The sequence below is a fragment of the Anopheles marshallii genome, chromosome 2 (assembly GCF_943734725.1).
Source record: "Anopheles marshallii chromosome 2, idAnoMarsDA_429_01, whole genome shotgun sequence".
In the NCBI taxonomy this organism is placed as follows: Eukaryota; Metazoa; Arthropoda; class Insecta; order Diptera; family Culicidae; genus Anopheles; species Anopheles marshallii.
Genome location: NC_071326.1, coordinates 17,971,860 through 17,999,740, shown reverse-complemented (window position 1 = coordinate 17,999,740; position 27,881 = coordinate 17,971,860). Strand labels below are relative to the sequence as shown.

At 47.5% G+C, this 27,881-nt stretch overlaps 1 protein-coding gene across 1 annotated transcript; it reads right to left on the bottom strand.

Annotated features, from left to right (window-relative positions):
- Positions 1-1,728: 1,728 nt before the first annotated feature.
- On the bottom strand, positions 1,729-23,683 carry LOC128715694 (transcription factor cwo). Its single transcript, XM_053810609.1, has 4 exons — positions 23,625-23,683; positions 4,527-4,650; positions 3,121-3,454; positions 1,729-3,044 (listed from the first exon to the last, which is right to left on the bottom strand). Exons 1-4 carry the CDS (start codon positions 23,681-23,683, stop codon positions 1,729-1,731), a joined length of 1,833 nt encoding a protein of 610 aa, XP_053666584.1.
- Between the last annotated feature and the right edge of the window lie 4,198 nt (positions 23,684-27,881).

Sequence of the window (27,881 nt, the reverse complement as noted above, 5' to 3'; positions counted from 1 at the left end):
TATACAGTGTTATATTTTTGTTCGCTTTTCATCGCGCAAATGTATATGGATAGTACGTTTCATCTCCACTTTATAAGCGGCTTCCGTTCGCCCATTTCCCTGCTTGCAAGCTGATGGTAGAACATTGCACATTATCGCCTTGCATTTGGGTATTGTTTGCTTTGTTTTGCTTCTCTTTTTCAGATACTTGCGTGGTTCGGTATAATGTATAAAAAAGGCTAAAAAGTAAAAAGACACCTCAGAACTAACTGTATGTGATTCATACAAAAACCGTGTTTTACAGCTGTATTACGTACGATTGTATACCGTTTGTTACGACACATTTGGTAGAGGTGGCTGGTTGCTTCCCAACTATGGCAGAAAATGTGGGTGGGAAGGAGTAATCCATTGCTACACCCCATCGCTCTTCGTATCGCTCCACCTTTCCTATGGTCGCTTTCCTCATTACAAACACGCAGGAATATACACAACAAAATTACCCTGTTTGTTTTGTGGTCTGTTTCGACGCTTCTCGTTTCTATCACTTGTTTTACATACATGGTCTTTTCGGTAAGTTGTCCACCAAATGCTTCGCACCGGTATGCGAATATATTCTACCTTTCGGTTACGTTTCTATTTTCCTTGCATTTGTTTTCTATTTACAATTCTGACTATGTAATGGTTTTTGTTTTAGCAAAACGGCACATTTTTCCTTCTTCGCTTGCACATTTCGGTTTGGAGTTTTCCTTCACAATTTCCTATTATTTTCCCCCACACAGTATCACAGATTAATTGTCCTCGGTTAAGAAAGTTTATGGAGCGTTTTGAACGGTAGAAGAAACTAATAAAGTGTGCTTTAGACGTTACAAAATCATGCCTGCCCCGTGCGGAGCGTTTCAAAACATGTAAAGGACTAGGCGGTGCTGGTGTTTTTTTGTTGTTGGTGGTGGTTGTTTGCGGTGATGGTGGAATTGGAAAACAAACAAAAAAAAACCCCCCATCAAACCTGCCTCACTCAATCATTGCTTCACACTAATCTGAACCACGAACCACGCTGACTACATCATAAGTAAACGCACGTACGAATCTTTATCGTTGTTACAGTTAATGGGAATCGGTTTGGATCAAGACACGAGCTGCTGTGAGTGTGTTCTTCTATTTCTCGTTACAAAAGGGACTATAGCTTAGCTGTAAAGATTATGAAGCGTTTTGCTTGGCAATCGCTTCACGCTCAATCCACAATCGGTTCCATCCAGTAGACACTTAAAGGACGTGGACATACAGGGACACAGTTACACATCCATCTACGAAACATCAAATTCTACCTACGTACTCCAGCACAAGAAAAGAGAGGGAGACTTGTTTACCTGAGTTTAAATATGTGTGTACTAGCTTCACGCAAAACTGCGCCACTTCTGCAAGTTGTGGTGCTGTTTAGTTTGATACACAAGTCCCACGGATGCATCCTCGATTCATCGTATCGTGGTGGACGCCTTAACCTTCGGGCCTCTATCGTACATTCATCCCCGATCGCTTGCAGGCGTACGATCAACATTTATTATTCTAGTACAGCTACACAAAAACACACCTTACGGTCGACATCGACACACAGATACCTAAATGTCCACGAGCAGCAAAATGCACTCCCAATGTCTAAGTCTGCGACGTGGTCATTCGGAGTTGATCCACGGTTCAACTGTTCGTGATGTGGTCGGTGCCGCTATCTCCTACATTTCATACTGCATCTCCCTAACATCCGTTAATGATGCCTTCGACCAGTTTGGCCTTTGTTTGCGAATTGAGACCATTAACGGCGGACGCCTTAAGCAGCAAGCTGCTCCCACCGCCGGACAGCGTTGCCGGGCTGTAGTTCACACTGATGCTGATCGGATGCAGTGGAGGCATCTGCAGGAAGCTTTTGCTGAGCAGATCGACCCCGTTCAGGTATGGCAGCAGTGTTTCGTAATCTACGTTCAACGGAATATAGAAACCCTGCGTGTGGCAGGCAAAGATCGGCACCGGAAGGTAGGAACTGTGGTGATGATGTTGCTGCTGTTGCTGCTGCTGATGATGGTGATGTTGATGGGCGAACGCTGGAGCTGGGTTTGGTCCGAGTGTTACCACCGCGCCGCTGCCACCGATTGACGCCAGCAGTTCGTGCTTTATCTCGGACGCTGGTAGCGGCGTGACGGAGGAGGATGCTACCATCGTATGCCCGTTCTTGGCGAGGGCTAATTTCTTCTCCATTGGTGCACATTCCGAAGAGTTCTGCTGCTGATGATGGTGAAGTAGACCATTTTCCATTGTTCCAGCGGCCGGGGACTCCCCGCCATTGCTACTGGTGCCATTCGGCATCTTTCGCTTCAGTGACAGTGGCTCATCCGAAGACGATGCGACCGTCGACGACTTTCCGGTCAGGGTGCTCGTACTGGAGGACTTGGAATCGGCGCCCGAAACGCTACCACTGCTACCGTTGGTCAGCGGTGAAGCTCGCAGCGAGTGTGGATGTTGGTGCAGATGCTGGTCTTCATGCAGCGATACGGGACTGCGATCGTAATCGGTCGCGTGTCCGTTTTCGTGCGTGTCCTGGGAGAACCGTTGCTGGATGTAGTTTTTGAATTTGTAGCTATTATGACTATGCTCATGTTCGGGCGACGCGTGCTCGGAGAACTTCCGCATGCGGATCGTACGCAGCACACCCTCGTGCTGGTTGATGTTGTTGTTCGTGTCCTGCTGCAGGCTGCCGGACATGCGTGCCGGAGGTGACGGTGCATCGTAGTCCTGCGTCGAGTGATTACTCGACGTGTCCAGATGCTGCACGATGCTCGGTGCGGTCGACGTGATGACGGCGGCCTGCGGTGGATTGTTACTGTGGCTGCTGCTGCTTGTGCTCGTTGCGCTACGGAAGCTAAGATCCTTCACGTCGTGATGGTCGTTGCTGCTGTGTTCGAGATCCGACGGACAGGTCAACATTTCCCGCAAATGTCCCAGCTGCCCACTAGCCAGATAGATGGGACTACCACCGTTCGCCAGCTCGGCACCGCACCGTGACTTTGTCAGCTCACCTATAAACGTAAAGGAAAGAAAGAAATGTTAAGTAAGATTCATTTCATAAAATAATAGAACCACACACACACTTACCCTTCATAATCTCATTGCAATGTTCCTTCAGGTGTGCCACCATACGGAAGCACATCTCTTCGCCACGCTCACGCATCATAAATTTGGCCGCCTCGGTCAGACATTCGTTGTAGCCGAGCCGGTACTGTTCCGCGCATGACGTTTCCCGGCCACACTCCTGGTTTTGCAGATTTTTCAGATGCCGTATGGCCATCTCGATAATTTCCGTCTTTTCCACGCGACCCCGACCTTTGCGCATGTACTGCTGCGGAATGAGTCGCGAAAGGTCGGCCAGGCAGGAGTTCATACGATCACGGCGCCGCTTTTCAATGATCCGATGGGACAGTGGATCTTGCTGCAAGAAGCCCAACGTGAATAAGAGAGTGAATTAGTACTGGTGGCATTGTACTGCTGTCGGGGCTTGTATTAGCAATGTCCAGATGCAAGTCTAAGCAATGTGCACAGATCTAGTTTAAATTCTAGTGGTAAATAGTGGTAAATCAAACATATCCCCCCCGCTGTTATTCTCAAACATGTAAAGCAACTCAATAAACTATTCCAGTCACGCTCTAGCACCGTTCCACGGGAAGCACAAAACAGGATAACAACTATTTTCTTATTCGTTCGCATAATCCTAACCCCGGCCGATCGATTGCCTGTGTCCATTCGAAATCCGTTCCGCGTATATATTCATACATTCAATTGATTTCCCGTGTCGTGTCACGTGACGACCGGGTCGGGTGTAGTGCTGTAAGGAATGAGGCAGTTTGTTTTGCTGTACTGTAAAGACCTTTGCCGTGCAGTATATCTAGCGAACGGAACGGAACACGGTGCAATTAGTTACGATTGGCGGACCAGTACGAGGTGTGACTTGAACATCGATTAAAGTTTGACGAGTTTCGTTTGATAACACAGCGTTCGATCACGGTATGGGCGAGCTTGTGCACGCTAGAAACAGCGCTACGGTTGCGAACTTCATTATCAACGCTGCATTGCACGTCTGGAGTTTGCAAAACCGTAATTGATTGTGAGATCCTTGTAGGGAGGGTTAATTATTGCTGCATTAGAACATTCACGTGTCATTTCGCGCAGATAGCACGCTCTTGGTCCACGATTTGTTGGCTAAGAAAGCATTATCAAGATTTATTTACAGCTAGGTACGGGTGAATTGCGTACCGAATGTCCTCCAGCGTTCGGAAAGCTTATAGCTGTGAGCTTATACTAAAACAAATAAATAAATTTGCTTTCATATGGAAAAAGCTAACACAGCAATTTTTCAATTTCAGATTTAAAAAAAAATAAAGGACCGTAATTCAGCTTACAAACTACACGACTCCATTACACCAACCACCACCAATCGTAATCATGATGCAGATTTGATGCATGACAACTATGTTGAACTCGAAATTGACCAGTCTTTGACCTACCCGTGACGTTTTGCCCCGCCGGCCGGGTGGAAAGTCAGCATCATCCTCGCTGTAGGTGGTGTTGTTGGCGGAAAAGTTCAGTCCCGGCTCACCGCAGTACGTATATCCAGGTCCACCAGCCTCACTAAAATGAAGAAAAAAACAAATGGAAAAGATTGTTACTAGCATCGTTTTGGTAAGGTCGTTATTATTTTTAATCGAAATTTTATTTATAGAAAAGTCATTCTACATTCTGTTGGAAAAATAACTAAACTTTGACTTTTTATAAGGTTGTAAAAATGTACATTCACATTTAATTAACAATTAACGTTTCTGATGAAATGAAAGTTTCTGAGAGCCATTTTAAACCGTCTCGTCAAAGGTTAAGGTGTCCAGGGCAAACTTTCCCCCCACCGTCAATTTTCCTCGTGATACCCTTTCTATCATAACACGCACACACTCACACATTATGGGTTGCATATTGAATTACATTGTTGCATAATGCATGCAGATGCAGCGTAATCCCTTGAAGGTCAAAGTATGAATTGTACTGGTGTTTCACAGTAACGGAGCGTTTGCACCACACATTTCCCCTTACATACAACCTGCACCGTATGGGAAATCGTTAACATTATCCTGCTCTACGAGCTCATCGAAACTCGTGCTCTAGGTGCTGCATTTTATATGCTTTATCTGCAACATAGAGCTGCCACTGACCGCTTATTTCTTAGCCCATTATGCATGGCTTTAACGCAATCCATGTCTCCCGGCTAGCTTCGGATGCGCACAGTGGGTTTTAGTGTTTTAATGGCAGCGGTGATTTACACCGTTCCGCGACCAAACGCATCGCGAACCGGAAACCATGCGACGTGTATGATGATGAGTCGATGCCGAGATGAGATCATAAGCAAGACGGCCGTTGCTTGATGATTGAGCACGGTGCTACGGTGTTTCCAGCCAATTGGTTGCACCCGTGCGAAGATGACTAATGCAACGGCCACTGCCATTGTCCCCCCCCCCCCCCTGGCCCGGGGTATCGCCAATCATTTACCACCCGCCGGCACTCCAGAGTTGTCGCTAGGGCGGTTGATGACCCGCGTTTCCCGGACGGAGCAACGATACGTGCGCCGTTACATTGTAGCCCACCGGGCCGAAGAGTGAATATTGTTGAGCCCCTTTTCGCTAATAAGCGCACACTAATTAGCGCACGTTTTACCGACAACCATATCATCCCGTGATAGTGGAGTGCGCGCTGTCCCCTCCATTTGGCCGGGACAACGTGTCAAGTAGTGCCTGCTGATACATCTAACTATACTGTTCGGAGCATTCTTTGTAACCGGCGATGACCCAGCACAGTTTCATTAGAGTTCTTTAAAACAATTGTCCACTTTTAGCACTTGTTTTCGTTCTATTCAAACTATAATTTTAATAAGCTATTAATTCTCCAACAAACCATTGCGAGCGGAAGAAAAGAACCTAACCCCTTGCTATCATGAGAAGTAACCCAGGCTCAAGGACTTTCCTGACCAGTGTGTTCCTCACACCTCACACGGGAGAAGGGGCAAAAGTTCTGACAAGACGTCAACCGCATCATGAAGCCACGCGATATTGCCTCGTGAGTAGCGCGAGCGTGAGAATTCCAAAAACAGCAGACGTGCTACTAGCCACAACATGATCCAGGGACGGGAGAGGAGGGAAGGGGGGAACCGTGTTAACCGTTCCGCCATCATGCATCATGCATCCGTGACTCAGTGCTCGAGTCACACTTTCGACAGCATGAGATTGGAATCGATATCACCAGTTCCTCGCCGTTGCTCGAAGACATCGGCCCGCCGCGCCATCACGCCGGGGGAGAGGGGCGAAACTTGCAAAACAATAGGTCACAAGGACAGCTGGAGGGCTAACACGTGAACCCGCGCGTGCTCCAGTTAATGCGAATGCGTCTCCGTTGCGTCCTTTTCCCCCCCTCGCTCCATCCCTTCCCCAATCATGCATGCAACATCCGCTCCTTGGGATATGTTGATTTACTCTTAGGCACTGTGTGTTTGCACACAGATTGTGTTTTGCTCCCGCAGTGAAAACGTGAACCATTTCCAATGGTAATCAGGAAGGGAAGGGACATAAATTATACTAATTTCCAAGCCGGCTGCAGACCACGTGCTTCGAGAGCGAATATGTGGCGATGCTTTAATATATGCTTGCCCCGTTTCAGCGAAAAACAGAAGTGTTATCGGCACGATAAAGGCCATGCTTCCGCGTGGACGATGTCGTTTCTGCCTGTTAATGCTGGTAAGCCGCCATTTCAAGCCACATGGAAAGCAGGGCTACACATTTACAATACAAATAGTCACATGTTTTTGCGCACCTCCAAAGCTGCCAGCTTGGCGCCAACTTCTTCGCCCGACCGGCATATTATTGGGGCTTGATTTTGAGAGAAAAGTCGTGCGCAACGTGACAAAGGATAGTACAACCGCCTTTCCAGCCAGCGTATAATATATTTCTCAATTTCAATTTCATCTTCACCGAATAGAATGGTGAACAGTGACCGATCATATTAAAATTATAAACATTTTAACGGAGATACCTCGCATGTATTTCAGCATTTCTTTCTCGCTTGTGGCGTTGTGGAGATGCAAACGGTCTCGACACGTTGGACAGCGTTGTGCAGTGTAAACGCTACTGCAACACTACCACCACGCATTAGCGCTCATGTTATCCGTCGTACAACCAAACAAAACAAACCGAAATCGCATCGCTAATATTAGCAACATTCATCGCCCAACAAAACATTCCCAAACGCCATCGCAGTACGGTAATTTTAGCTAAAAAAAAATAGACGAACAAATGAATAAAGATAATGTTTAAAAAGGGTTTGTTTAGTGTTTGGGCTTTACAAGCTTTCGCAACAACATGAAGTTGAAGGTGTGAAGCTGATTCCACATCCTTGTGGAGTTTTCTGTGCAGAGACATTCTCGCGAATGTTCTGTGAGGAGTCATTCATATGGATCTTGTACGAAGAGTCTTCTATACGAATCTTCTGTGAGGATGACCATCGAACGATTAATAATAGCCGAGATTATTTGGATGTCATCTTAGGATCCCGGAAAGTTCTGGAATCTCCAAGAATTTTTAGTTTAAGATTCAAATTTCTACTGATATGCTCTAAATAACTGAAGTCTAGTAGAATAGTACTATCTTCAAATTGCAGCATTGTTCATCATGAACATTTAGAGTTATTCATTAAAGTTAAAGCTTAGACATCTAGGTCCCCGAATATGAATAAGATGCACCCAGACTCTACTATCAGCGCTAGATAATACAACAAATGATAATATATTGATAAACGATCAAATATTGCTGTTGGTGTTTAGAGAGGAAAGCAATTCTCTCCGAAGTTCGCTGTCCAACGTTACCGACATTCATTAGTCAGCTATCAATGACATCGTTACGAAAACGCATCAACGACATCTTCAAAGCATCCCCTAATATCCGCTCGTGTTTGAGCACATGCACTCGTTTTTTTTTCTATACCGTTCGTGCCTTGCGCGTATCGAATTGAAAACGAAAAATAGAATCAACCACCGAAGCACGACCATATATTTTTTGCTGAGTAGTGAGTTGAACGCCGATACTTGGCGCTTGGTACCATGGAGCACCTCAGCAACCTGCCGGCGAAACCCCGGCAAGCGAACATCGGTCTGACACTGACGCCTTCATCTCACAGAAAACACAGCAATAATGTTGCGAACGCACTGAGAATTTTCCATTGGATGAATCTTACCACCAAGCACACGCAGTACACACGCCGAACCGAAAGATACCAGTTTATTGAGTTTTGTATTCCATCCGGTGTACACGGACACGGATCGTTTACGTTATCCTGTGTGTGTGTTTTGTTGGATGGTTTTGCAGCTTTATCGTTCGAATGGTGGTCCTGCCTCGTGTATGCTTTATTTTTAACCATTCAAACCCGTCCGCCAACCAAGAGACGAGAGATTAGGAGTGATGCCCGCCCGAACACACCAGACACACACGCGAGTTGTTAAAGGCAACCGTGAGAGCAAAACAAAAAAAGGCAGAAGAAACAACAAACTATTTGAGCAAATGCCAACAAACGTGACCACGGCAGTGGGAAGAGACCAACCCGGTATCCAACCCGTCCATCAGGCCCGCAACCGGTGTTAACACCGCCACAGCGACATTCAAACGGACACGATATGCCCGAAAACCCCCGAAACCTGCTGCTGACTTCCTGTGCAGGGCGGTTTGGCATTTCTTACGAAAGCGAAAAGCGGGCGTTGGCATCTACCGAAAACCTGGCGCTTCATCACATGCTGCAGCGAGGAGCCATGCTGCATCTTACATGATGGGGCACAGGGTGGTTCAGCTTCCTTTCCGTGTGCGATAATTAACGCAGTTATTTTAAGCAGTGTTGACTAGATTGCGAAAAGTATCGGCGGAATGCCTGCTGTTTTTGACATGTTGGGAATTCCTGAAGATTTCGTCCTTAGACGACGAGAGTTCGTTGCGGTGCATCTCCATCACTAGGTGCTATATTAAATTACAAACACTTATTTAAGGCTATCCCAATCGAATTCTTCAAACATTCTTCTCACAATCTCATTTGATACTCGTCGATTGGTGAGATCGCCGACTCGTCAAATCACACGCATACCATCGGGCGGTGGATTAAAAACAATGCGAAAAAAAAACGACAGTCATTGTGTGGCATTGTGCTAAAATTAAAAATAAAGCAATTCGGCATCAAAGAGCAAAAAAAAATGCTTGACGAATGACACGGTTTGAAAATAGAAAAGGCGCGGCAGAAGATCCTAGAAGCATCCCACATCAGTGCGCGCACACCGTTGCTCAGTATGGTGCGGTAAAGGCGTAGAATTTATCTGATTCATTCATTGTTTTGTATTGTTTTTTTTTTTGTTACTGAGCAACAACAACAACAACAGTACCCAAGATGAACCTTTTAACTCCACCCAAAACACGTGATCAAGCCTGTGACAAAAAAAGCATCCAACGATTTTGCTCTTTTTATTCTGCTGCGTGCCACTCCACTCGCCTGTTGAGGGCGAAACCAAGAACGTTTGTGTGTTTGGTCGTCTTTCGAGCCAACCTGTTGCTTTCAGCCGTAAACCAACCACATTCTTTCCGATTCCAAACACTTCCGCCATTCGAACGTTTTGGGTTTTTGTTTGTGGTTTGTTTTTGTTGGAAAGAACCACTCGGCAAACTTCTAATTCTAGCCGTTGGGGAATATCGGTATTTTTTTCCATCCCTCAGACGATCCGGAAGTGCCAAGCGAACGTGTCTTGACGGAAGAGCAGGGTATTTACTGCTGCTGCAACTGCATTCTTGCGCCCTGCTGCCTTTTGCCACTTCCCGACGGTTCATTGCCAGCCGCTCTGCCCGTGCCACACACGATCACGCTGTAATACAGGCACGTAACGTGACGCCCGCGGTAGATTCGCCGCGCGGTATATCCATCCGGACGTTGTCTGCACCACGAATCGTGTGAATTTCTTCGAGATTTGTGCATCACTTACCGAGATCCGGCAGCGAACGTGGGGCGGAACAGAGCGGTGGAGCGCAAAGTACTCGCGACGGAACGTCAATAAACTCATCGAAGGTTATGCACCGCGTGTACACAGCGCATCGGCAAGTGTCGCCCCGTTCGATGGTCCGCACAGTCGTGCGCATAGTACAGTACCCACCCCGCTAGTGGACGACGGGCATCTCGACGGTGTGCAAGTGCAGCACACACAGCAAGGCTTTGTGTAAGCGATACCGTCGCTCCGAACGCTGCACATTTGTTCATTTGATGGTTTCTTAGACTTAGTTCAGTATTTTCAGTACAATACAAGCAAGTTAATCGAATAGACCTATTTAAGGAAAAACACACGCAATAAAACAGGACTTATTTTGACTTTATATTTTCATCACGTGTACAGCCATATTCGGTTCAATCCGTTCTTGCCGTGCCGCCATTGCTCACAACGGGCGTACCCACCAGTCGCCGAGCGATTCCACTGTTCGCCGAAGTTCGTATGCGGAAACGAACGGAACCCGCTTGGTGGCGGCCGCAAACAAACGCCCGGTGCTCACGTGTTCGCCCCTGCATCGCACAATGTGCGCTATGCACATTCGCGAACAAAACGAACCAGAAGGAAATGCGAACGAAAAAAGCAAAACAAACCCAAACTACACCCCCTCCCCCTAAACACACACACACACGCAGATCGACCCTCTGTCGGTCGGCCATGGCCCATCATCCGTACCAAGTTACCACACTATTCCGCTGTGTCTTTCTTTTCCGCATTTACGCGGTGCGCTTTGTGTTGTGTTGTTTGGTTCGGGCGTAGAATTTCAGCGATCTGTCTGCCTAACCACCGCCGGCGCACCGTCCGCTCTCCGGCTTGGCGCATGGAGCGTCTTGGCGCTGTGCAAAGTGGCCCGAAAGTGGTGTATGTGCCTTGGCGGCGTTTCGCTGTCGGCAACAAGTGTTCGCGGTATGGCGCGCACCATTAAGTCAAGAGTACGCGCGTCTGTGTGTGTGTGCGGCTGTATGCGAGTACCGGTGGCACGTCTACCGGTGGTTGTCTCTCTATCAAGCATTCGAACGTTCGAGGGATGATATAAAAAAGAAACACACCCTCACACATACAGCACAGAAAATAAATATCCGCCAGGCGCAAACGTTGCTTGGCACGCCAACCCATTCCTGCACGTGATAGCGGCGTGGGGTGTCTGTTGATTTTTTTTTCCCCCCTTCTTCATTTTCTTCCTCCACCTCTTTCGAATGTCTCTTGGCAGTTTTTGGGTTCTCTCTTTCTCTCTCTCTCTCGCTCCCTCTATCTGCTATCCGCTTTCGTAAAAAGCACCGTGTCGCGCAGCTACCGACGTCATGCGCCGTTAAATTACATAGCCCACCAGCCAACGAGCCGTCGTGCTGTTTAGCTCGCGCCCCTAGACGCTTGATGATGGATTGCGATTAACGCAGGTTTGGTGTTGCATACCGAACACAGAACAACAGTCACCACTTGACTCCGGTGGCAGAACACTTTTAGCGTGCACAGATTGCTACGCAGTGGAGTTGGTGCAAACGAGCAAAGCAAAATGAATTGTGCTGTACTATTAAATGGTTTCTACTGGATACAATAACGTGTGCTGATCGTTCCTTTACGATCGTTATTTGCTGTATACGCATGAGGGGTTTTTTTTTTTTGGCTCAACTGGAAAAGTTTATGAATTTTGATCAAATGGAGCTAGAATATGGTCAATAACATCTGAAATTCTTCGTTCTTTCTTAATCTTCCAGGATCAACAAGATCCAGAAATTTCGAAAGATTCCGACATCTAGTTGGGCACATTATGGTCCAAGTTTATCAGAAACCAGAAATTACTTCAACTTCATCAATAGTCCGCGAAAATTCACTGTTGGTTTGGCAAACTCGATCAGGAATCCTTTATTCTATCAGGATCTCGTTCAAATCGCGACTAATCCAGATATTGAAAACTTTGCCAATGTCCGAACAATATCCAGAACAAAGTGTAGTAAGTACGAAAGGTTCTAAATGATATTCCAGTTCAACCTGAACAGAGTCCAGAAACTCGAAACTCGATTTTGCCAGTTGAACTCTAAACCCCTTTAACAACTTCAAGTAGATGCATGCCACTAACCAGTGGCAAAGATCGAACGCAATACTGCCTCTAGCCACGGTAAACCTCTTTCCCCTCTAACTCCCCACAACGACGCCCACAAGGAGACGGGCAGTGCAATGAGATATCATACTAATTAATTTATTTATTTATAATCTTTCACGCTAGCCATATTTAAACGATAGATTTCCTGTCTCCAACTGGTGGCGACAATGTTTGCACATCCAAGCAGGCCTAGAGCATTGGCTGGTTTTACTATTTACTCCCCCCCCCCCCCCCTTGTCTGTGTGTTCGCGCCCTTATCGACATAAATTAATCTCCCACCCTGCGGGCGAAAAGAACGCAAACCCTCGGCAACGGTGCAAAACACTGCAATTGCGCCAGCCGCTTTTGCAGCGCACGATTGCATTCCGTCACGAGCGCGCATTTCCGTGTGAGCAGAATGAACCAAACCGCAACCAGGCGTTTTCGTACGATCGTACTGTGTACGGCCAAGAATACGAACAGTCAGCAAGATCCATGAAAGGGGAGGGGGGGGGGGGGGGGGTTGTTGTTGGGTTTTGTATTGCTTCCTTCTGCTCAAACACGATCAGACCGAACCGGTTTGCTGTTGCTGCTGATCCATCGAATCCTGCAAAGAATGCGGCTATTCAACCACCAGATCAGGCAGCCAAATCACTTCTGGAACGAACTCGCTGCCGCTGCCACTAACACCGAGAGTTATTCCCAGTGGTTGAGCTGTTGTTTACCCTACCATCAATCACATCTGTGCACTTAGCGAAGCCGTGTACAACTGTAAACGTCCTTTACATCATTACTTCTATAAATTTAATGTAGATGAAAGCATTCTGCCCATCCAAAAGTGCTATAGTTGTGGGACAATAAGGCACGCAGGTTTTACCACCCAACTGGACCTGGAATATGCTTCGGTTTCGCCTATGCAATTGCAACCATGCGGCAAGTGGAATCGAGACTCCCCCACACAGGAAATTCCTCGCCTCGGGGCAGATCAACAAAACCGAAGGCGAGTATTATTTATAGCACAGAACGCAACCGACCCATGGCTGCGGTAGAACATGCAGAACATGCAGCGTGGACTTTGATGCTCGTATCGATCGTAATGCTGCCCGACATCAAACACGCCCAACGGCACACCGCGATTGGGGCCGATGTAAAGTAGTCGTCGCCTTCAACACGCAAGAATGTGCAGAGCCGGAGAGGCAGCAGTTAACCTTCGCTTCCTTCCGACACGCGAGAATTGTGCTCGAACCGTCCGCTGTGTGGGTACGCGATCAGGAAGAAATAATACCTGTTACGGTGTTTGGACTGCGCAGCAAGGTTTAAACGAAATAGTCCAGTGGTACTTTCGAACTTCAGCGCACCGTTTCACTGCCGGTGCCGCTGTTTATTTACCAACCATCTCACACCTGTACCGATTTCGAGCGGGGCTTTCGAATCAGCTAAACAAATTCGCTCCATCCCGAAGATGGATCACCGGTTGCACGTGTCCGGCCGATCGTGAGTGGCTTATAAAAGTGCCCGACTGCCCTGTGGACACAACCAGTTAGCAGAAATACCTTGATTTTCAAACATTTGTCAATCAACCTTCGCTGTTTGGCACCGGGGACGATTAGCCAGCGGCGCAGGGGACCCCGTGGACCCCGAAAAATATAACACACTTTTGCGGAAAATAAAAATCATCCCAACGCTAATCAAACTCGCCGATACGCTGGCCTCGTTCGTACGTTGCTAAATACACCGGGCAAGAAATGGAAACTCCACAGTAAGCATGCGTAAAGCGCGTCTTCCAACATCGGTATAACACGATCGCGATTCCTTTGCTTTTTCTCCCTTTTCAATTGCAAGGAGAAAAGAAAAGAAAAACTATCAAGAACCATTCTCACGTGAGGCTACATTTACGCGAACGCCACTGCCATCACAACAGTGACCACCGGCATGGCAATTATGGGGTGGGCTAAAATATATTTAGCAAAGTAGCAGCTTGCTTGGAACAGAAATGTTTGTGTCCTGGCCTTTTTCCGTTTTTTTTTTGTACTTTTTTACTTTTTGCCAACTCGCAATGTAAACATTTTAACACGACCGGGTGTCATGGAATTGCATGCACATCCACGGCATCGGTTTGCGTCTGTGCTTCATTCGGCCGGAGGACGCAAAACACCTCCTTGGCGGATGCATGGGAAGTGGAGGTTAAAGTGTGTTTACTTAAACGCGATACGGGCGTCAATGCGCTAAGAAGGTTTCCATGAAAATTTGCCACCGCTGTGAAGGTTGCTTTTAGCTGCTTATTGTTTTGGGAACGGTTCTTGGATGCTTTGCCGTGGTGAAAGTATTTCTGATGCGATGTTGAGGGCGAAGGAATCGTTGGGGAGGGGGAAAAATTTAAGCATTTTAAGAGGCTTAATGTTGTAAGAGCTTTTGCCCTTGGTGGGAAATGAATCCGACATCGGTGACCCTAGCCCCGGTTGCTGTGAATAGAACAAACAAGGAATTAACCATGTTCAAAGACATGGATAGTTAAGGTTTCAGGGAAAGTAGAATAACATTTTTCATTAGCCGGTTAAAAAGTGCACAACAAAAGTGTGCTACGGGACACAATGCGATGCAAGAAAACATTGTGCAACTTTTGGAGAAATTTCGTTCAAGTCGTTGTTTTGCAAAAAGGATTCAAAGTTCTTTCCGCAAAAATTCAAGAATTAGAAAAAAATTTCAAAGGAGTCATCTAAAGAACAAAGCATTAACATTCCCTATTTGGCCGTCTACGTTCGGCTTGTTCTCGGCTTGAAGTCTATCGGATATTGAAGACATACCGAGCACGACCGCAATTATTTAAAATGCTAGTTTAAAAATAGTTTAAAAGTTGTTAAAACAAAAACATAATCAAATTTATTACTTGTAGCTAAAAATACCGACAGAATCACTTCGCTTCCAGTGCGGTCAGTAACTGGTCGAAAATGAAGTTCAAGATCTGGCTGGTACGCACACACACCCAGCCACCGCAGCTCATTCATTGCGGTGCGGAACCAAGCGAAGCAATAGCGCCAGTCACCCAAGCTCCAAACCCGCGTCAAGCTCCACCAGTGCTCGCATGTTTGTGATCGCGCGATGACGCTGTGGGATTGATTTTAAATGGCAAAAACGTGCGGCCAGGTTCGATGCGGTGGACACACAGTTGCCGTGTGCCCACGGTTGGTGGTAGTAGTTAGTACACCCCCATTTTATATGCGCACCACCGTCCAGCCACCCCACGCAGGGCTGGTTCGCCGTGTATTACCTTACAAACCAGCGACAGAACTTCCCTTCACTGGAATGACACCTGACAGGAAGTTTTCTTTAAGATCTATTAGCAGTTCGGTTAGCGATATTTTCCATGGAGAAAAATATTATTAAGTTTGATCATCCGAATGTGCCATTTCACGTGGATAAACTTCAAATTCTAAGGGTATAAAATTTGTATTTACCACTTAATACGATCTCACACTAGAGACTTATCATGTCATGCCTGTATCCAGAGCCCGTTAACGCAATGTACCGTCAGCAGACGTGATCGTGCGAGCGCCAACGAATGCGAACGCGGAAATTGATCACCGATCGGTCGTACCGTTGTTGTCGTGTCCGGCGCAGCAAAAAAAAACCGTAAAACCCGTCCTGATCCCTTCAGTCTCTCGCGCTGTAATGTGTCTTTCCAAACGGTTGGTATTCATGGTATGAGTCGTGGTATTTGCCACACACTTGGTGTGACAAAGTTGACGTGTTTTTTTTTCAGTCCCTCCCAGCGCATACTTTGTTCTCCCACGGTGCGATCCAGCAACAACATGAAACAAACGCATATGATACTCGCGAATTCAAGCCAAAAACCGACGACAAACCGCAAGAGTTTACACATTACCATACGGGTGTGGTATGTCGTAAATTGAAACTCCCTGGATGTTGGCCGACCGTTTGAGCAAGATGAGTTTTTGGCCGAAATGAAACCAAACAAATAAAACACGCAAAACCCTAAACAAACGGTGGCGAAAGATATGATAAGAGCAAAATTTTGGCATCGGACAGCCGAAAGCGAACACACACAAAAAAAGAGAGAAACATCGACCAAAAGAGACACTTGAGTGGATACAAATGGCGAGGAGACGGCTGGCTACAGTGTTGCCAGTTCATGATCATGCGATATTTTGGGGATTGTGTTGCTCACCCCTCCTTCCCCTAGGCCTTCCTCTTTCTCCACGCTGACTGCCCCACCAACACGCATCCCCCATACACCCCCCCACCCCCCGCGGATGGGTGCTGGGCAAGAGTCTTTCTAAAAATAGCCACACGACACGCATGACCAGCATCTTGGGGCGGTGACCACGCGAATGGTGCGAGATGGTCTACGCAAACATATTAATCTGCGCGCGAGTATGCGTGCGTGTGGCTGTGGGCATGAGGGTGAGCTTTTTTTTTTTATACGTGTTTAGTTTTTGTTTTGTTTGGGTTTTGCTTAGTGTGCTGTTCGTACGTTGAAGCAAAAAACCGTTCAACCCGCATCGCTGTCCATGCCTGCAATGTGCGATGATCACTGGACCTAAAAAGGCAGGATGGTTCGCTTTAAACCATACACTTGCTATAGGAGTGTCTTTTTTCTTTAGTCTACGTGCAGCAACAGACATGTGTTATCATTTTGTATTGTTGCTTCATTTGTGTCGTATGTCGTAAGCTGGTGACAAAATGGTTTGTGAATTACCAGAACTCTATCAGAAAAATTTTGCTTTTTTGTTTCGTTTCTTAATGTTTTTTTTTTTGTTTTTGCTTTAACTGGGATGCTTCCATTTCGGACTGCTTCCGTGGTGATCTCATAATACCAACGGTAAGCCATCACCTCACATCAGCAACAAACAACAACGTTGAGTCAGAACCAATTCTCCGGCAGGAGAAAACTGGGCAATTTTCCCGGGAAATCCTCAGCCCGTCGACAGCATAATCGGCTTTTCCCCGTGAGCGACCGTGCTGCGCAGCAGCGATCTTGTTGCCAATGGCGTGCCACTAACGGTTACGAGGTTACCGAGCGACGGTTTGGAAAATCGCATGACCCAGACTGTAATTTGCTGTAAGGGAAAATGGCAAACCAACGCGCGGGCAACCGTGCCACACATGCCGGTACACGTGACGGAAAATTTTTCGCTTCCCTTTGCTAGTCCGACCGCTAGCGCACCGAAGCACGAAACGACAGCAGCAAAAAAAAAAGGCAACTTGGCAACAGGCAGCCGGTCTCCAGGGCGATCGTTCAGATAGCATATTAATACCACATTGCTGCCAGATTGATAAGTTTGTATGAGACATTTAAATGCACGTTTTGGTATCGGTGATCGCTTTACAAAACATTTGCATTTGAAGATCTTTATTTGATAATTTAATGTTTTTTTTTGGTTTCAATGAAATTAATGTTAGTAAAAAAATAGTAAGAAAAAAATATTAATTCAACAAAACCTTCCCGTATTTCATTTCATTTTACGTCATTTAAGGAATAGTAGAGAAATAGAAATAAATTAGGATAAACAAGTTAGGGTAATCTTCGTTACATTGAGTCACCATTTAATGTAATCAATCTTCCGGGGTTGCGTTTGCTTGTGAAGCAATGAAACTTCGCCCAACAGCTGAGGCAAAAATAGCTATCAAACCCACCAGGATTGATAGTATCCCACCCCCGGCAGCAATCGTTAGCATGGCTGTAGCAAAACCCATATTGAACCGAACTAAATATAACGCTCTCCAACCACACCAAGGACTCCAGGGAAAAGCTCAAAGGCCACCCCCCCCCCCCCCCCCCCCCCCCACGGGGTTGGCAGCTACCCCGTTTCTGCTCCACCGCATCCGGGTGTATTTTTAAAGCCGTGGAACATAAACACCCCAACCACCCCACCCGCGGCACATCGCGTGACGGAAACGTGACGCAAATAGTGCGCACGCGAATGGCACACATACTACCAGCGGTAGACACACAGTCGGGTTTGGTGCCGGATGTTATGACCAGTCGTAACTTGGGCTATCAGTTTGTATCCGTATTCCCGTTTAATTTCTTCCCTCTCAACAGATACTCTACACCAGTGTTTTATACCCCTTTTCAGTTGTATGAAGCTACATTGTATACTATGTATATAAGGTATAATTAACCTTATCAAACTGCGTTTTGCATAAAATGCTTTCTTTCCCACCGCAAAGTGGCTTCAACCGCAGTTGCTAAATATAAACGAACGCAAAAATTATTCGCTTCTGATAACAAACAAAAACCGGTCAACTTGTTTACAACACCACGCGCATCGCATGAACTAAAAATAAATGTCACACTTTTTTTTTGCAATGGTGGATTGTGTTCTGCATGTCGATGCAACCGCACCATCGCGAATGGCCATATACTGGGTTGATTTGGTGACGAACAACAGCACAAAACATAGAACTAACTGCTACTTCCACTGGTGCCCGAACGGCAGCGAACCATAATCACATTCGAGCCGGGGCATTCGGCTCGCTAAAAACAGGCAACATACCCGCATTAGACATCGTCAACATCATCATGCTATCAGTGTTGACCTTTAGCTGGTCAGCCCCAAAAAAAAAGAGAAACAGATGCGTTCTGCCGGCTGGACTTACTATACGCAGACCGGGTACAAGCATTCTAGGAGGGGTTTTGGATTGCCGCACCAAATAGGTTCGGTTTGTTGCGATTCGTCGACAACTTCACATCACACGACCCCCGGGATGGTACGATCCGGCTTGACCCTAGCGCTTGTGGCGCACAATTATTCCCAACCGAACTCGATTCAATTCGATCAGCGATGGGAATAAGAAGATCCTTACGCGCTGAGGAACCAAACACTCTTAAAAAACCCCCCACAAAAATAAACCCAAACAGCTAGCGTAACGCCCATTGATAGGGGGTACTTTATGTGTCGGGGTTTTTGGTCGTCTGTGCTTAGATTTGGCTTGATTTCGCGAGACGACCTCAACCGCTAGACAGTACTACTACGGTAATTTATGTTGTTTGATTTGACTCGCGCGCTTCCGCGGCCAGCGATAAGTTGGAATTTGAGGGCATCGTGGCCCACTTGTTGCTAGGTGCGGTGTACAAATGGAACAATATTTGGTTGCTTCCAGTTTGCGGCTGAGATGCGAGTGCCAACATCATGCCACGCATGAAAAAAAAAATTCTACACGCGCGATCATCACCACGGATCATGCGTGATCGAGCCGATTTTCACCAGAAGAAAAAAAAACGGGGGCGAGATAAAGAAAACGGTCCTGCGTCGCGAGAGACTTAGAGATTAATCGGGGCAGCAAAACGTTATCGTTGTCCAGCGATCGATTTCCGCATCAATCCGCAAGCCAACCGGTCATTCATCATATAGCCTTTCGTTTAGTTTTTCGCACCGTTTTGCTCACCTCAAATTCTACCAGCCCAAAACACAGCGAACAAGTGGTGGCGCAAAAAAAGGTCGAGAGCGTTCGACGAAAACAAATGAATAAATCTCGCACGGCTCGGCAACAACACTGTCCCCACCCGGTCGGGGTGTTATTTTATTCATTTGCCATGCGGTATGCGTTTTTGAGAGGAGTTGGATTTTTGGGTAGAGGCGAAAGCACAGACCCGAAGGGAAAAACAAGCGCACACACAAATGCGCACCGGGGCAATACCTACGCGTGTTTATGCTCGATCGGACAACGCGCGCAAAAATAGCATCGCGCCCAGTTTAAAAATATCTCCCTCCATCTGTTAAGATCATCCATTGCGCTGTACGCGGTTTAGTCAGCTGTCAGCCAAAGCGAACCAATGCGCGCGTTTAATTCGCGCTCAATTTGACCAGAACAGAAGGACCAATCGAAGCAGCCACTTCCGGACGGCTTGATCGCTAGATCGCGTATCAGATGCAGCAGGTGAGTAGCGTTCAGATTCAAATCAATTACAACGCGTCGATAACCGACCCCACTGCCGGATACAACACATTTCCGCCTGTTTCTTATCACGCGGGACAAAAACCTTACTTCATCACCTACTTTTGGGCACCACGTAACACCACTGTTGGCTGCCATTTTATCGATCGATTGATAAAATCGCGCATTTTCGAACTGGGGCACGTGAGGTGTGCCACCCGTTAGGGCATTGTACACTTCAGCTGTTACACCCAGGCGACAGATAGCGAGTGAATCCCCTGTTTTACCGTGATACCAGGGCGTTCCGCAGGCGTTTGCGTTAGCTGCAGCTACTCAAACTCTGCACCCCGGTGTAGTAACACCGATAGCCCGCAAGATGTCGTTGATAGGCACTGCTACGGGTACTACCACGGTAGTAGCTGTGGTGCCGACGCCTGCACCGGGATTATGTAGCCTTTTGCGCCGTAGGTTTTTCCAATTCCCATGGGCTGTCGGAGCGGTCAACTGCCACCGTGTTCCGACGCCAGCCCCTCGGCTCTGTACCAGCGGCTGAGTCATGCTAGATCACGTGATCGGCGGGGTGTAAACGCGGCAGCAACAGCAATACCTCGGCTCTGCTCCCCAGATCACACGGTGCGGTGTGGTGTACGTGCGGCTCCTAACCTGCCGGTGGTTTCGGTGTGCCGTAATCAGCGAAAGCGCAATGTGCCACGCACACAGCGCAGAGCGGTGCGAGCATTCGGTACACGTTCCAGCACAGTGGATTGAATTCTATCACGAACGTTCAGCCGGATAGATTCTGGTAGAGTGTGTTGAGTGTATGAAATTTCCCTGCCACGCACGCTACATTTGTTCTTTGTTATGCTGTACCAGCAGTGACGGGATCTTGTGACCTGGTTTGATCATCAGTGTCCGTACTAGAGCTGCTCAATAGGATATCGGGGCCGGTCAAATAAATACTGAAGGTAATTCGTGCATAAGTCACGTTATTGTCTGAGTGGTGATGCGAAAAAGCCTCTGAAAGCCACGAACCAAGCAAGATCATCACGAGAAGTATGATTCGAGACCCGTAAACAAGTGCTGCTGCGTTACTACTTTGATTGGGTGCCCTGGGATCTATCGCACACCAGCGCACACATGGCCCGGATCACCTGACACGACGCGGGCAATGCAGACGCGGTTTACCGCGGCACGCATACACTCACCTCCAACGATGATTTGATGGACAACCAACGGTTGCCCTATGCCCGGACCAGTTAAACCAACCGGTCAGACTTCCACGTCCTCTTCTGTGTTTGTTTCGTACCCGTGTGTGCCACACGTGATAAGATTTCCTCGTAGGGTGGGACACTGTGTGTGTGTGTGTGTGAAGAACGTTCAAGCATTACTGTTGTTGTTTATTTTTTTTCCTCTTTCTTCGCAACCTTTTTCACCCGCCCAGACGCGGTTGAACTCTTATCAGCAATAACAGAAATAGCATCATCAACATCAAGTAGCAGAGCAACAACATCCAACGCTCCAGGTCTTTCTAAAAGGGTACACAGTGCATGGGAAAATATATGCCGAGCCGTACTCGTCCGAACAGTTCATCTTCCACCGAATAGAAATTGAAGTTCATAATGGTTAGTTTGTAAAATAATTTTCAAGAAAATTAGACTGTTTTTTCTCATTAGAACGACTTCCTTTCCACGTAAACAGATAGCCGAAGAGCTAGCTACGGGAGAACGGTCCGGATGAGATTTGTCCTCGGTCATTCCGTGTGAAGATCGACACCTCTACCAATACACCACCGAACCGCATGAAGAAACGAGAGTTTGTCAGCAGATAAAAGCTAGGAGACAACTACCACAAGATCCTTTACTTCCACGATCGGTACTCTCACGCGTGCATTCCTAGAAATTCCACTTCAATCCATCCCATTGCATAGCCTACGTGACTAAACCGTCCTCCACCGTCAAAGAAAATCGGATCGGGATGTGTAGCAGGCACCTGTCAGAGGTCAGTGGATTGTGGCGAACATAGGCAAACGGGATGGGGGAAACGCGGCAAGCAGCTAACACACGTCGAACACGTTTCGGCAGCCTGTTGCTTGGGTGAAGCTTTCTGTCTGGATGTGCGGACACGCAACAACGCTTATCTACCACCACCGTAACGGTCACACACACACACCCATCCCTACATCCCCCATTGTTGATAAGCCTCCAGGGTCTCTAACAAACAAGTGCGACGGTGACGGCGCCTGCTGCTAAGCGAACGCGACCGCACCAAGATTGGAGTTAGCTTATGAAGTTTAGCTGCCGTATCGTGCGTCTTTCTCTGTGGGCCGTGTGAATTCGCGTGCGAGCACTGGAAAGAGCCAAAGCCACCAAAACCGACCTGCTGTTATTGTTATCGACGCGCCTTTATTTTGTTTGCATTCGGTCGTGCATTCCCCGCCCGTGTACACTTCAAACACGGCAGGGTTGGTGCCCAGAATGGACGGGCCCGAAGTATGACGAGAGACGGAGCGGAGCGATGGGAGGGTCTGTGTGTATGAAACGAAGAAATATCACCCCCGTTGACACGCTGACGTCAGGCTCAAGTGGTTGCACATCTACACGGCCCGATTAGCACCCAAATGGCATGGAGGAACGCAGGGTTTTTTTTGCTGTGCTGGACGTTCGCAAAACAGGGAAGTAGACGCGGCCGTACTTGTGTGTTGGTGGTATCGGTAGAGCACCGTTTAATCCCTTCTCCGCTACACGTGACCACTTGTCGCGCTCGAAGGGTAAGTAAATGGGGCCTGCATTGTCCATTAGATAAGTGTCGTTTCACACATTCGCTTCCATTTGCGGGGACGGTTTAACGTCAATGATTAAGCTGGCTGCTTCATAACATCTAATCCTGTTTGCGTTTTTCAACGGGAGAAAAAAGAACATTTTCCTACCGAAAGCTAACACCCATCCGCGGTTAAACTCGTTCTCTTGATCTCTTATATTAGCAACGAACCGTGATGAAACAAGTTTGTACTGTGCGCTGGTGAGCTTTCCAACCAAACAACTTCAATGTGCAGAGGCAACTTTAACTTCGCCGTTTGCCCATTCAATACAAAGCCAATGGCACATCGTATGTAACTCGAAACATGGGAACATGACGCGCGCGCGTTGCACACTGTCAGCACTTTAGATCTCCGATCCGCAAACCGGTCCAACGTTCTTCAGCAGCCAACAAAACCCCGTACACGGCTAGGTGAGCAACCTTGACAGAGGTCAAGAATTTATCATACCGAACGACCCACCACAACCGGACCGTGCGGCCAACTCCTATGTGCTTCGGGCGGTTGTTTGTTTTTTTTTTTTTACTTCACACGCTCGTCGCAGAATTTCTTCTGCCGACAGGCGCCACCGACTGGGACGCGCGATAAATATAGGGAGGTTGTATAAGGGGAGAGACGCAAGCATCGCAGCATCACCATCGGACAGTGATCTTTCTTATTCTGCGGGAGAGATCAGTAAGTTCTGAACTCTGTGCCAGAGTTGTACCTACCTTTCGTACTTCAAAGAATGTGGTGCATGACCGTTCGTTGCTTCCCAGTACGCTTCCATTGCTGCGCTGGTGTTGGCACCCTGCTGGAATTCTCCGCTGCCGTTAGCAATGGTGCCGGAAACACGAGATCTGCCTTTTGCCACGCTGCACCACACGATCGCGATCTCGTTTTCCACCAACAAAAACGGAAAAGCTGTTCTTCGCGGAAATTTGTTGATTTATCGGGGGGACAAAACACCTCTTGGAAAACGCTCACCCACGCACACTATAACACTAGCAGCACTTACCCAGCCGTACAGCTGAGCTCACCGAAATGTGCCACACAGCTGCGCGAGATCACACGCGATCCAGCGAATGGCGGATTCTACCGGACGATCACGTTAATGTGGCACACTGCACGGTACCGCTGGCCTAATGCGTCTCTTGTTGCGAACCTCAATGAGTCTCTCTCGAAGTGGTGCACTGCTGCTGCTGCTACTACTAACCTAGTACACACCGCACGACTGTCGCCGGCTCGCAGCGGTCAAAGGTCGGGCTTTACGGGATAGTTTCTACGCGTTTCCACCGATGCTGCTGCTTTGGTTCGGTTGGTTGGCGCTGATGTTGCAGCGGCGTCCGCCGGGATGTCGCGGATGTTCGGGCGATGCAGGCAAACGGATCGTGCGGTGTTTTCCTCGTGCCGGACCGTCCCTCTATGATGTACCAGACGGAGCAGAAGTGCGTGTAGCGTGGCTTGCGGAAAAACGAACGGACGCGTTTGTTGTTATCGAGCAGGAGCGTATTCTTCCCGGTCGCTGCCGCTTTACACATGAAATCCGTTGTTGAAGGAACCGTCGGAATGGAAAACAGAAAGGCTGGCACTACACGGGCAGGCGACACGCGCGTTGTCGCCCTGAGGTTGTCCGAGCGGAAAATTCGATAAACCACAATCAACAACGGCGAACGCTTTTCACCCTTGCACGTGGACAGATGTCCGCACGACACTGGCGAATTGATTTTACTTTTCTATCACTCACACACACGCACACAACCGTAGCTCGAACACACATACACGCACACACTCGCACCTAGCGCCGGACGCAATAGGGACTGTAGCGCGATTCTACTTGATTATGTACTTCACACTGGAATTCACGAAGAACTTATACATGAAGGCGGTTTTTCGTCGGTGACTTCCGCCGTCGAGCGAAGAAGCTGTGCTGGAATGGCTCTTCGCCTTTCCGTCACGACAGACTGCACACACTGCACGCACGGTCTATTACTGCCGGGGAGGCACAAACTACCGTGTGTGCACACAACAGAGAACGATCTAGTTGCCTATGGTCACCGGATGTCACTGGTTTCGCAAGCCCGGGCGGGTGTAGCGGGCCTTGCTCGGAAGCTCGGATGCTTGCGCCGTATTGCTCGCACTAATCGGACGGTTTGGTTGTTTTTTGATTGATTTTCTTTTTCTTCTGCGCTCTCTCTCTCTGTTGCACGAACGGAATACTTCCCACACGCGTCTGCCCGTTTTTTTGTTTTCGTTGCTGATCGGACAAAAATAGACTCTCGCCTGCCGACACGTGTGACTTTTAATCAATCGATAATCACATCCACTTGGAATGGTAGTGTTGTTGCCGCTGCTATTTGCACACCTTCCGGTCGTTTCCTAGAATGGGACGTTGAAATCTGTGCAAGTTCTTCCGGACCTCCAAAATGCTGTAATCACACACACACACTGCTACTTTTCGCACTCCGACTTTTTGCTTCCAAACTTCCAATCAACACACGCACTGTTTTACTGAACCGTATTTAGCAGACAAGAAACGAACGACACGTTCCGGCACACGGACACGGTGATGACCTGGCGGGTTGACACTACTTGTTTGCGGTACGGTTGATTCAATCAATCAAGCACATTACATCCGACACGACAAAAAAACCCAACATTGAGCAGGAAGGCACACAACAGCGTAGCTTAGCGGGTCGGTCGACTGGTCAGTGGAATTTTTCCTTACACCACGTGTACTACGACAGAAGCTGCGGATGAATGTCGAAAAGAAGCGGGCGCTCGCGACTGTCATCGTTAAAATACTCTCCGATCCGCACACATACCAGTGCGCAGTCATAAATACACACACGCAACACATGCAAGGGCTACGGCAAATGCTCTCGCAAGCTGGTTACACTCGCTCGCTCACGCCACCGTTTTGTGGTGCGTGCGTGCGATGAAAGAATGCGAGCCGGAATGTTACTCTCGCTTACTCGCGCCCTAGATGCAGGGTTCGCCAGCAAACTGTTACCAACACGGTTTCAGTAAACCTGAAGGCAAATAGAAGACATTGGAACACTGATTAGCCGGGTGCCATCTCACCAGATTACGCGTGCAGCATGGAAATGGCCGTCGCAAAGGCGTTTTAAAAAATTATTTGTAAAGCTTATGATGGTAAATAGTAAAGCATCATATAGTGAGCCACTTCAAGAGTGTACCATTTTATTTTAATTTATTTAAAACAATTATAACGGCTCTTAGCCGTACTATCGTAAGAGTCTACTAATGATATATAAAACAATTACAAAACATTCAATTACAAATTCAATTTACAAATGGAAATCGCCTTGTACGATTTGGCACGGCGTTGAACCTGTTAACGACACAACAAACTAAAGAAGTCTTTAGGTAGTGTAGCTTACTCGTTTGCGGTTTTTTAGTTCACCTCTTTTATAGTTGTCTGTAGGCTAGTTCGCGTGCATTAATTGTGTTTCTTAGTAACGCTTCAAAATTGTAAAAAAGTACTCTTAAAGTACTTCTCAAAATTCAAAGTACTCTTATTTACCACTTAGGAAATCGGAACGATCGGATTGGGATTTGATAGCAATGGAGTCATGTGAACGATCGTCGACGATAACTCAAACATCGGTGGATTGGGCAAAAAACTACCAACATTTATTTTAAAATGGTGGGGAATTTTGATAACAGCCAGTTCCAATGATTTGGTTTGGTTGTTCTTCTATGTTTGACGTCCTGCCTGGCATGCCATAGCTACGAAGAACTTTAAACAGAACATCCAAGATCTTTGACGACATATGTTGAACTACGAGCTACTAGATCGGTTTTATTGTTTTTGTAATATGTAGTGTTGGGTGAATCTGATTCTGATCTGATCCATTCCGCTGCATGCCTCTAAGGGCCGCCATTGCTCTGAGGATCAATGAAGCTTTCGAGTTTTGAATGACTCCTCACTTAAGATATATATGAATGACTCTTGTAAAAAGATTCATTAAGCATAAGCAATAATTAATATTAATATATTTAATGATGTCTTCCAACTACGATTCTGAAAAGCCCTGTACCAACCATTGTTCTCTATTGGTTTGCTCTCAAATTCTCCGCCTGCGTTAGGCAGTGTGCCGGCACGAGAGCGGCTGATAATGATCCGCAACAGTGGTAGTGCATATATGCGCCATCTCGCCCATCGGAACGAAAACGTGCTAGAGAAGGGGAGTCTATTTGCTTTGGCACCGTGTGGAAAATAACGTGACTTTGCACCCAACCCGACCGGTCGTTTCCTTCCCCACGGTTTCCGGCGCTGGCTTCCCACGAACCCACCACCCGGCTGCGCGCTACAGCGTACGCATACCAACTAGCGCGAAATCATTCATTCCTCGCGTGTGACCGCGTGCCACGCCATTGTGCTGAGGGTAGATAGGTGAAGAAGGGAGGAGGGGAGGAGAGGGGGCGCAGATGAAAAAAAAAACGGAATCCTCCCTCAACCACACGGGCACTGCCGTACCGTCAGCTAGATCGCCTGTCTGGCCAGCCGAGAGAATTTTGCATCCTTTCCATATGTGCGTGGTTGTGCTGTATCAGCACAGGGGGAAACAAAATCGGGGAGAACAAATGGTTGTTTTTTTTCCGTATTTCGCCCGTCTCGTGTCTCTTTCCATTTCACCCAGATCACGTGGATACGGTTCGGAAGCCACCTGCGGATACACGGTTTTGTGTTACGAATAATGTACCACAAAAGGTCAATGGTATGCCTAGATGGTTGTCGCCGCAGCCCAACGGTGGTCTGGCATTACCGGTTACCGATCGTTTTGCGCTGCCGTTTTGTTCCGCGTTGGGCGTATGGAGACTGAGTAATCGTTTAAAAGGTTTCGAATCGAACTCTTACCAACGGTGCAGGGTTGAGGGATGCACCAAACACACTTCTATGCGTGTTATCAACGCAACTCATCAGGAAGCGTCACAAGAACAAACTCCCTAAAGATGATCTC